General features: G+C 53.5%; 1 protein-coding gene across 1 annotated transcript in view; it reads left to right on the top strand.

Annotated features, from left to right (window-relative positions):
* Positions 1–347: 347 nt before the first annotated feature.
* The window catches only part of SYT3 (synaptotagmin 3), a 49511-nt gene continuing 38676 nt past the window's right edge, over positions 348–11182 (top strand). The window contains exons 1-6 of the mRNA XM_037732846.1: positions 348–613; positions 800–2377; positions 6784–7309; positions 8923–9310; positions 9512–9730; positions 10741–10792. Of these exons, the coding sequence (XP_037588774.1) occupies positions 1921–2377; positions 6784–7309; positions 8923–9310; positions 9512–9730; positions 10741–10792 (1642 nt within the window). The 5' untranslated portion in view covers positions 348–613; positions 800–1920. The remainder of the gene's footprint in view (positions 614–799; positions 2378–6783; positions 7310–8922; positions 9311–9511; positions 9731–10740; positions 10793–11182) is intronic.

Consider the following 11182-nt stretch of genomic DNA (forward strand, 5'->3'; position numbering starts at 1 on the left):
GATGGACACGTGGCCTTGGAAGGGGGCTCCGAAATACCTGGGTGTACCCCACCCCTCGCCCACTGACCTCCAGCGCGTGGAGATGGTTTCCCCATTCCGTGGCCCCTAAGGACTTAGGGCTCCGTGGCTTTTCGAAGTCCCGGACATGGCTCCCCTCCCCTGCAGCGTCCTGGGACCCCAACATCTTAACCCCCCCAACCTTAAAAAAAGAAAAAAAAATCCCATCCTCTCTGCAGCCCGGGGAGGCATTAAGTACTTCAACTCCCAGCAGCCTCTACAGCTCCGGGTCTATGAAGCTGCAGCAGCGCGAGCGCGAGGCCTGCCGGGAATTGTAGTCTCTTAGCCCTTAACGGGAGCTGGGGGCCCGGAGGTGGGAGGGGGGTGGCCGGGCTCCCAGTGGGTCGCCTAGGGTCTGGCAGCTGGCTCGAGGAGGGCAGATGTGACTCTTAAGCTGAGCTTTTTCTCTCGGCCTCAGCCCCCGGATCAGACTTCCCCTCTCATCACCCAGCGTGTAGGGACAGGTCCACAGTCCCTTGTCCGCTCGACAACCCCCATGGGCTGCCGCCCGCCGCCGCCTCGGCTGCCACCCAGGACGCGGCAGAGATAAGCTCAGGTGAGTGTGACCATGCCTGTCTTGGAGGCCTGGCCTTCTGCAGCACCCCCACGACACCTGTCCATCTGTGAGCCCTGGTCTGTCTGTTCCTAATTCCCCTGCATCCCCTTCAACCCGTCTTGACGCCTGGCTCTGAGCCATGTGTCACTAATTCCCCCTCTCCCCACATCCACCTCTCCCTCCTAGCCCCCTCTCATTTCTGTGTTCATCCAGCCTTCCCTTCTGAACCCATGTCTGTCTGCCCAGCCCTCCTCTCTCTCCTTTTGTCTGTCTGTGATCTCTAGCCATCATCTACCGCCCTTTATTTCCGCACCCATCCATCCTCTCATTCGACTGTTCTTCTTTCAAAGACATTTCTGCCCACACTCCTGCCTGCCCCTCTTCACCGTCCCTCTTCCCCTCGTCTCTTGAGCCCCAGTGAATTAATTACACCTCAGTTCATTGCTTGTCACTGTCCATCCCAAGTCTCAATCCTTGACTTTCCTTCTGCTGCCTGTTCACCTCTCCCTCTCTTCCGAGCCTCAGGCTGGCCTTTTCATCATCGCTGTCTCCGCTCCCTGTATCCCTCCCTCCCTCAACTTGGTCCCCATCTCTGCATCTCCACCTCTCCACCCCCAGCTACCACCACACCTGTCCACCCCCTATCTCTCTAGCTGCATCCATCCGTCTCTCCTGGCCCTCCCCGTGTCTACCCCAGTCTGGCCTCCTTCTTGGTCCCTGGACCGTCCAAGTGCTCCCTCCCACCCTAACCCCCCCTCCCCCCATTCATCCTGTTCCTTCGGTCTCTACAATGCCTTTCCCCACCCCGGCACCACTGCCGCCTGCCTGTGGCTGGCTCCATGTCATTCTTCAGGTCTGGGAGAGCCCTCCCTGACCGCCCCCCTCTGAGTTCCTTTGTGACACATCCTCCAGCTGCGTCCTGTGGAGCGTTCCTCACAGTCTGAGAGTAACCCGTTTGTGTATGTGTTTTTGTTTGCTTGTTTACTCTATGTCTCCGCTTGTTGGATTGTGACCCCAGGAGGTCAGGGAACTCCAGGACCTTGTTCTCTGCTGGATTCGCAGCAACCAGCACAGCATGCAGAGTGTAGTTGGTGCTGGACAGATGTTGGCTGAATGAATGAATGATGAATGGCTGGCACCTTGTCTGCTCATCCCTAACTCCTGTTCCTTCATCTGTGCAGCCCTAATCTTTGTTTCCTCGTCTGTCCATCCCTTTATTTGTGCATCCTGATTCTTTGTCCCTTCACTGCCCTTCTCTGCCTCTTCCTCCTTGTTCATTTGTCCCTATTCTGTCCTTTACTCCATTTATGCCAACCTCTGTCCCCTTGGCTTATCCAGTCCCTGTTACTCTCTCCATCCCTAATTTCTGCCCTCCTGTCTGTCCGCTCCTAATTCCTTTTCCTTGTCCATCCCGCTCTAATACCTGTCCCCTTGTCCTTCCTCAAATCTCCATCCCTTATCCATCTCTCTCTAATCATCGTCCCCTTTGCCCATCCTTCCTTTGCTTGGTGTCTCCTTCCACCCTTATCTCCACACCTGCCCACCCTTCTCTCCCATTCTGTTTCCCATCTGCACCCTTGCCCCACCCCTCCCACACACAGGACCAGACGGCCACCATGTCAGGGGACTATGAGGATGACCTCTGCCGGCGGGCACTCGTCCTGGTCACAGACCTCTGTGCACGAGTCCGAGATGCTGACACCAACGACAGGTGCCAGGAGTTCAATGACCGAGTCCGAGGCTATCCCCGGGGTCCAGATGCAGGTCAGCACCCCTGGCTGTTTTGGCCAGCCCCCTGCCTGCATGGCCAGGAGACTCAGAGCAGACCTGCTCAGCTTTCCGTTGCCTGTGGGGCCAGTCCCTCATAGAGTCTTGCCCCCATCCTGCCTGCTGCTGCCCCTCTCCCAAACCTCTGATCCAAGGAGAAGGCTATGTGGTCTACTTGACCCCTGACTTTTTGAGTTTTGCCCAGTGGGCCTCCCTCTGACTACTGCCACCAAACGTCCCCTTCAGATATCTCTGTTCATCTTGTGTACGTCTCAGGCTCTTGAGTCAGACTGTCTGACTTGTTTAGGTTCAAATCCCACCTCCCCCACTTTATTAATAACTGCATGGCTATAGGTGAGTGAATTTTCTTCTGAGCCTCAGTCTCCTTGTCTGGAAAATGGGGATAATAAAAGGGACGCTTCATAGAGCAGATGAAAGACTTAAAGGATGTAACACCTGGGAAGCACTTAGAACAACGTTGGGCACACCGTGGCCATTCATTCAACGTTGGGATTCACTTGCTGAGCCTGCGAGGTCCTTACACATCTTGCATCTCAGTGATTACTCACAGTGACCCCTTGTGGGATATCTAATCCCCATTTTCAACAGGGGAAACTGAGGCTGAGAAAGGTGAAGTGACCTGTCCAAGGTCACACAGCTAAAAAGCAGCAGGGTTCTGGGAACCAGGAAACGTTATGAGTCTCATTGTCCAGATGAGGAAACGCTGACCAGAAGAAGCATGTGCTGAGCAATTACAACCACAGTCACACTTGCTGAGCAGCAGGACAGGGCCAGGCACCACATATGAAGGATGCCCAGGTGACAGTCATGAGGGATAAGGGCCAGAGAGCAGCAGTCCCTTGCCCAGAGGCTCATAGCCTGTAGGTAGCAGAGCCAGAATTTGATCTTGCATAGCCTAGTACAGCACTGTAGTTTGGGGGTCCCTGAGATCACCCTCAGGTTCAATGATTTGCTAGAATCATTGACTCACAGAACTCAGGAAACTGTTTTCTTCTTGTTGTTTTTGTTTGTTTATTTGTTTTTCGAGGCGGTATTTCACTCTTGTTGCCCAGGCTGGAGTGCAATGGCACGATTTCTGCTCACTGCAACCCCCACCTCCCAGGTTCAAGTAATTTTCCTACCTCAGCCTCCCAAGTAGCTGGGAATACAGTCACCTGCCACCATGCCCAGCTAATTTTTTGTATTGTTAGTAGATCTGGGGTTTCACCACGTTGGCCAGGCTGGTCTCGAACTGCTGACTTCAAATGATCCATCCACCTGCGTTGGCCTCCCAAGAGTCCTGGGATGAGGCGTGAGCCACCATGCCCAGCTGGAAATTGTTATACTCATGGTTACTATTTATTATAGTGAAAGGATACAGACTGAAGTCAGCAAAAGGAAGAGGTGCCCAGGGCAGAGTCCAGGACAGACCAGGTGTGAGCTTCTGGTCATCTTCTCCCAGTGGAGTGTTTAATTTTCCTAGCAATGACGTGTGACAGCATGCACAGTGTATTACCAAGCAGGACAGCTAACCTGAGCCTTCGTGTGCGGGGTTTTTACTGGGGGCTTGTCCCATATATGTGGCTGATTGCTGGTGTGGCTGACTTTAGTCTCCAGCTCCTGTAGAGGCTGAGCTGGAGGCCTCTGGCACACATCACTGTGTTAGCAGAGACTATCATGTATGATCCAAGGCCCAGGGAAACAAAGGCACTCTAATCAGGCAGGACATTCCATGGGCTTAGAGGTTCCCTCCCAGGAGCTGATCACCTTTCTCTGGGCAAGGTGAATCTTTTACTGCACAACTATACTGCCTCTCCACGCCCAGATAGCTCCCCAGTCTGTGCAGACAGGAATGGGGAATCTGTCAGCGTTTGTGGGATTCACGTTTTGAGTTGGACAGGGTCTGAATGAGACTGGCAGTGAGACCAAGCATCTGTTTAATTTTTCTCCACAAGGACCCTGTTTTCTCAATTCACCCTGTATTCAGGAGGCTGGTAAAGTCCTTGCCTCTGGTTTCTAAGAGGCCCCCCCAGAATGCTCAATGAGTGTTGGTCACTTAAAAAGGAGCACTCTGGCCATGCATAATGGTGCATGCCCGTAATCCCAGAATTTTGGGGAGCCAAAGTGGATGGATCACCTGAGGCCAGGAGTTTGCTGGGCAACAAAGCAAAACCCCATATATACTAAAAATACAAAAATTAGCCAGGCTTGATGTTGCCCACCTGTTGTCCCAGCAACTTGGGAGACTGAGGTACAAGAAGTGTTTGAACTCAGGAGATGGAGGCTGCAGTGAACCGAGATCATGCCACTGCACTCCAGCCTGGAAGATAGAGTGAGACTCAAAAAAAAAAATCACCCTAAGAGGGAGGGGAGAAGGAAACCCAGGGTTCTTCGGCCAGTGCCTGGTGTATATGTTCCTTCAGGGCCATTTCATTTCTCTCAGAGCCTGTTTTCTCACCTGTAAAATGGCGTAAGTCATTCTGAAGTTACATAATGTCATAAGGATTAATATCATCCATCACTGTAGCTTCACTGAGCAGTACAGGACCAGAAGCTATCCCTTTCCTGCTGTGTGTCCCCTAATGTAACTGGACACAGCCATTCCATGAAGCTGTCCTTGCTGGCACTGGCCTGGCCATCTGCTTCCGCACCATAATCCACTGTCTGTTTGGAGTAGGGATTTTCCCTGTCTTCTGTTTTGCCAACACCCAGGAGTCCATTTCAAAACAAATTCCCATTCCTTGAAGGTAATTTCTGAAAAACCCCACTCCTGGTACCAATTATTCAAGATGCCAAAAACCTTTGGCTGTAAGAACAGTGCTATACTTGGGTTTATCTGCAAGGCATATCAGCACATATGTGGCATTCAGAACGTGTTAGCTATGGTGTTGATGGTGTTGAATGCACGTAGTGGCAGCAATAGGATTCTTGTAAAAATTCACATTTGAACTACCATTTATTGGGAAGCATTGAGGTGTGATAGCATCATGGTAAAGACCATGGACTCTGAAGCTGGGCTTCTGAGGCTTAAATCCTGACTCTACCACCTACCAGCTATGAACTTTGGGCAGGTGACTGTCTGTCTACTGACCTCAGTTTTCTTTTGTGGAAAACAGGGATAAATATATTGCCAACCTCATGTGGTGCTTGACAAGTTTAAATAACCTGATGCCTATAAAGTGCTGAGGTATCTGATATGTAATCCCCCCCATACATGTGTTATTATCTTCCACATGTGATTTACCTTCTGCATTCCTTTAAACACTGTGAGGGGGAAGAACTGATTTTTCCTACTTGGAAAATGGGAAATGTAAGGTTCAGAGTGGTTATGATATGTTTCCAAAGCCACACAGCAAGTGTGATTTGAACTCTGACCTGCTTAACTGTGTAATTCAGGGTCCACGCTTCCTTGATCATCTCTGAGCATTTTGGAGGATGCTGGTGCTACCTCGGATGTTGTGTTCTCTTACAGAGAGGTGGCATAATCTAGTGATTAAGATAATAAAATCTGGAGACAGACCGCAGGATTCAAACCTCTGATCTGTCATTTATTACCTGTAAAACCTTAAACAAATCACTGAATCTCTCTGTGTCTCAGTTTCCACATCTTTAAAATGGTTACATAGAAATACTGGGCTGGGCGCAGTGGCCACATCTGTAATCACAGCATGTTGGGAGGCCAAGGTTTCGGGAAGATTGCCTGGGGTCAGGAGTTGGCGACTGGCCTGGGCAACATAGCAAGACCTCGTCCCTACAAAAAATTTTAAAAGTTAGCCAGGTGTGATAGCACATACCTGTAGTCCCAGGTTCTTGGGAGGCTCAGGTAAGAGGATTGCTTGAGCCCAGGAGTTCAAGGCTGCAGTGAGCTGTGATCATGCCACTGTATTCCAGCCTGGGTTATAGAGATACCATCTCTTTAAAAAGATACAATATGACCAGGCATGGTGGCTCACACCTGTAATCGCGACACTTTGGGAGGCCGAGGCGAGTGAATCACGAGGTCAGATCGAGACCATCTTGGCCAACATGGTGAAACCCCGTCTATGCTAAAAGTACAAGAATTAGCCGGGCGTGGTGGCACACGCCTGTAATCCCAGCTACTCAGGAGGCTGAGGCAGGAGAAATGCTTGAACTCGGGAGGCGGAGCTTGTGGGAGCTGAGATCGCGCCATTGCACTCCAGCCTGAGCAACAAGAGCAAAACTCCATCTCAAAAAAATAAAACGCAATACTTACCTTGTAGAGTTGCAGAGCATAAATTAAATAATACATGTAGAGTGCCTGGTACTGGCAATTGCCCAGACAGTTGCATGGCAAATACGAAGGGTTAACTCTCTGGGGACAGCAGACGGTGGATGGACTGTGACCCTACCCTGACCCCTACCTCTGTCCTTATTCTCTCTAGACATCTCCGTGAGCCTGCTGTCAGTCATCGTGACATTCTGTGGCATTGTCCTTCTGGGTGTCTCTCTCTTCGTGTCCTGGAAGTTGTGCTGGGTGCCCTGGCGGGACAAGGGAGGCTCGGCAGTGGGCGGTGGCCCCCTGCGCAAAGACCTAGGCCCTGGTGTTGGCCTGGCAGGCCTGGTAGGCGGTGGTGGGCACCACCTGGGGACTGGCCTAGGTGGTCATCCTCTGCTGGGCGGCCCACACCACCATGCCCATGCCACCCACCATCCACCCTTTGCCGAGCTGCTGGAGCCAGGCAGCCTGGGGGGTTCTGACACCCCTGAACCCTCCTACTTGGACATGGACTCGTATCCAGAGGCCGCAGCAGCTGCAGTGGCCGCCGGGGTCAAACCGAGCCAGACATCCCCTGAGCTGCCCTCTGAGGCAGGGGCAGGCTCTGGCTTGCTCCTGCTGCCCCCCAGTGGTGGGGGCTTGCCCAGTGCCCAGTCACATCAGCAGGTCACAAGCCTGGCACCCACCACCAGGTGAGAGAGGATACTGGGCTGGGGGTCCACTCTGAACTTCTGCTCCCCCTCTGTGTCTCTTTCCCATCTATGGCTCTTATAAGTTCAGGATTTGGAGGAGAATTGGGGTATTGACTCCTGGATCCTGGAGGTGGAGGTATCTCAGCTGAGACCCACTGGCTGAGAGAGTTAGCCAGGCAAGGAGGCAGGGCTGTGACTTGGGCATTCCAGGCGAAGGGAGTGCCCCAGGCAAAGATGAGAGGAGAACAAGATCGTAGTGCATTGTGGGAACAGCCCTTAGTCACCAAGGCATGAGAATAAGTTTGAAAAAAAAAAAAAAAAAACTCCAGGCTGGGTACAGTGGCTCACATCTGTAATACCAGCACTTTGGGAGGCTGAGGTGGCCAGATCTCTTGAGGTCAGGAGTTTGATACCAGCCTGGCCAATATGGTGAAACCTCATCTCTTCTAAAAATACAAAAAAAAAAAAAAGAAAGAAAGAAAAGAAAGCCAGGCATGGTGGCGCGTGCCTGTAATCCCAGCTACTCAGGAGGCTGAGGCAGGAGAATCGCTTGAACCCTGGAGCCAATATCGCACCACTGTACTCCAGCCTAGGCGGCAGAGCGAGACTCCATCTCAAAAAAAAAAAAAAAAAAAAAGAAAAGAAAACTTCAGAGATGTGGCTACGTACACCAGACCACATGGGGCTTTAAGTGCCAGGCTGAGGGTCTGGGACTTTGTCCTGAGGGCACTGAGGAGCCACGAGGGTCGGGGGGGCTGTGAGCCGTGGAGAAGCAGGGTCAGCTCTGGGTGTAGAAGTAACCCTCTGGGGCCATATGAGGGTGGACTGGAGGGAGACATTGGAGGCTCAGAGTCCAGGCAAGAGAGGACAAGGCCTGAGCTGTGACCGGGACAGTGGGGCTACAGAGGAGAGATGGCCGGGGAGATTAAGAGAAGGGCAGAAGAGCGTTCAGAAAAGGTCTGTGTTATGTGGGGCCTCTGGGGTCCATGGAGAAGCATCCTGGGTCACCAGCTTGAGGTCCAGAGGAGGTTACTGGAAGCTGGAGCCTGCACAGGTCTGGGCTGGAACTAGCTTTGATATGGGGAGAATGAGGCCAGGCACGGCGGCTCACACCTGTAATCCCAGCACTTTGGGAGGCCGAGGCGGGCAGATCACCTGAGGTCAGGAGTTCGAGAGCAGCCTGACCAACATGGTAAAACCTGTCACTACTAAAAATATAAAAACTAGCTGGGTGTGGTGGCATGTGCCTCTAATCCCAGCTACTCGGGAGGCTAAGGTAGGAGAACCGCTTGAACCCGGGAGGTGGAGGTTGCAGTGAGCTGAGATCATGCCATTGCACTCCAGCCTGGGCAACAAGAGCAAAACTCCATCTCAGAAAGAAAGAAAGAAAAGGAAGGGAGGGAGTGGGGGAGGGGAATGCCTCCGGATACCAGTGGGGAAACAGGCTCAGAGAGCACAGTGGCCTGCTCAAGCTCACAAAGTGAGCAAAGGAGGGGACTTGTGGCCACCTGGCTGAGGGTGGAGGGAAAGGCAGGGAGGAGTCTCCAGATCATTGCATGCAGTCAAAGATCAGAGCTACTGACCTCACCTTGGTCTCCCCTCACCCCCTACAGGTACCAAGCCCTGCCCCGACCCCTCACCCAGCAGACTCTGACCTCCCAGCCGGACCCCAGCAATGAGGAGCGGCCACCCGCCCTGCCCTTACCCCTGCCAGGTGGCGAGGAAAAAGCCAAACTCATCGGGCAGATTAAGCCAGAGCTGTACCAGGGGACTGGCCCTGGTGGCCGGCGGGGCGGTGGGGCCCCGGGCTCTGGAGAGGCAGGCTCGGGGGCACCGTGTGGCCGCATCAGCTTTGCCCTGCGGTACCTCTATGGCTCGGACCAGCTGGTGGTGAGGATCCTGCAGGCCCTGGACCTCCCCGCCAAGGACTCCAACGGCTTCTCAGACCCCTACGTCAAGATCTACCTGCTGCCTGACCGAAAGAAAAAGTTTCAGACCAAGGTCTGGAGCAGTGGTGGGCCGGATACTGGGGTCTCACAGAGAGGGAGCTGGGGGCCTGGACTCCTGGGTCTGAGGGAGGAGGGGCTGGGGGCCTGGACTTTTGAGTCCCGCGGAGGAGAGGCTGGGGGCCTGGACTCCCAGGTCCCGTGGAGGAGGGGATTGTAGACATGGTGTCTGTCTCCTGTGGCCCACCCCCACCAGGTGCACAGGAAGACCCTGAACCCTGTCTTCAATGAGACGTTTCAATTCTCGGTGCCCCTGGCCGAGCTGGCCCAGCGCAAACTGCACTTCAGTGTCTATGACTTTGACCGCTTCTCGCGGCACGACCTCATCGGCCAGGTGGTGCTGGACAACCTCCTGGAGCTGGCCGAGCAGCCCCCTGACCGCCCGCTCTGGAGGGACATCGTGGAGGGCGGCTCGGTCAGTGGCCCGCTCCCCTGACCTTCCCCTTCCCAGGACCCCGAGACCCCCCGGGTGGCAAGCCCCCTGCCCTCAGACTTCATAGCCACCTCACTTTGTCTCCCTGCATTTCTGTTAAAATGTATTGCGCGGGGGAAGATTGGAAACTTACAGGCAAGAACAGAGAATGATACAATGGACACCCTTCCTCTCCTTGAGGTCGCCAAATATTGTCAGGCCTGGATCCAGTTTTCCAACCTCTCACCCCCGTTGCCATCAGTGCCTTCCTGCTTCAGCCCCATGACTTCTGCCCTCTGACCCCAGACTTCTGACCTTCCAACTTCCTGACTTTCCAATGTCCGGACTTCTGCAAACCCCAATCCCTCAATAATTTCTGAACTTCTGAATTTTCCAAACCCCTGACATTGGAACTCTTTCATATTCGAACACTCTGTTTTTCCATGGTCCCTGCCTGAACCCTGGTAGCCCAATCCCCTAGACCTCAGCCATCCTGGGGGCCCCAGTATCCTGACACTCCCCAGTTCTCCCAGCATCCAGATTATAGGGCCCAGTGGCCTTCTCCTCATTCCTTAACACCCCTTCCCTCCGGCACCTCATTCTCCCTATACCTCCAGCCCCTCCCCAGTCCCACTCTTAGGTCCCTGTTGTGTGTGTCCCAGATCTCAGATCCTCAATCCTACTGCACCCATCCTCCAATTCTAATCTGTGAATTATCCAACATTCCAGGTCCCTGCCCATCTGGGGTAGCTGTGCATATGTTTCAGGGGGGGCTGTCTTTATATGAGGGAGGGACTAGCTCTGACCACCTCATAGCCCTCCTCAAGGTCCTTTCCTTCTCTGAGCCTCAGTTTCCCCATCTGTCCAGTTGAGCTGGGTCTATAGCTCTTCCTGCAGGCTTCTTCATAGGGCTCTCCCCAGCCTGCCTGCTTCGCCCCTCCAAGCTCAGCCTCTGGGATTGAAGTGCCTCAGTTCCAAGGTCCTGTTCCCAGGGCCCCTGTGTGTCCCACCAGCTCCCCCTCCCAGTCACCACTCATGGCAGCCCCACACCAGAGCCTTCTTTCCGTATCCATGCTGTGCAGGAAGTAGGGTGTCTAAGTCTACGTTTCTCTCTCTCTGGTCTTTGCCCCTCTGACTCTCATTCTAGGTCACTATCCCTCTCTCTGGATCTTTATACACCCCCAACCCACTATCTCTGTCCCTTTCTCTCTCTGGGCCTCTGAGTCTCTGTCTCTCTGTATCTGGGTCTCTGTCCCCCTCTCTCTGGGCCTCTGTCTCTCTGAGTCTCTGTCTCTGTCTGTCTTTGGGCCTCTGTCCCTCTTACTTTAGAACTTCGTCTGTGGGTCTGCTTTTCCATCTGTGTCTCAGTGTTTTGGCTTCTGTCTCAGTCTATTTCTCTCCATGTCTCTCTCTCTCTCTCTCTCCCCCCCCACCATCTCTCTCTCTCTCTCTCTC

The sequence above is a fragment of the Cebus imitator genome, unplaced genomic scaffold (assembly GCF_001604975.1).
Source record: "Cebus imitator isolate Cc_AM_T3 unplaced genomic scaffold, Cebus_imitator-1.0 Scaffold473, whole genome shotgun sequence".
In the NCBI taxonomy this organism is placed as follows: domain Eukaryota; kingdom Metazoa; phylum Chordata; class Mammalia; order Primates; family Cebidae; genus Cebus; species Cebus imitator.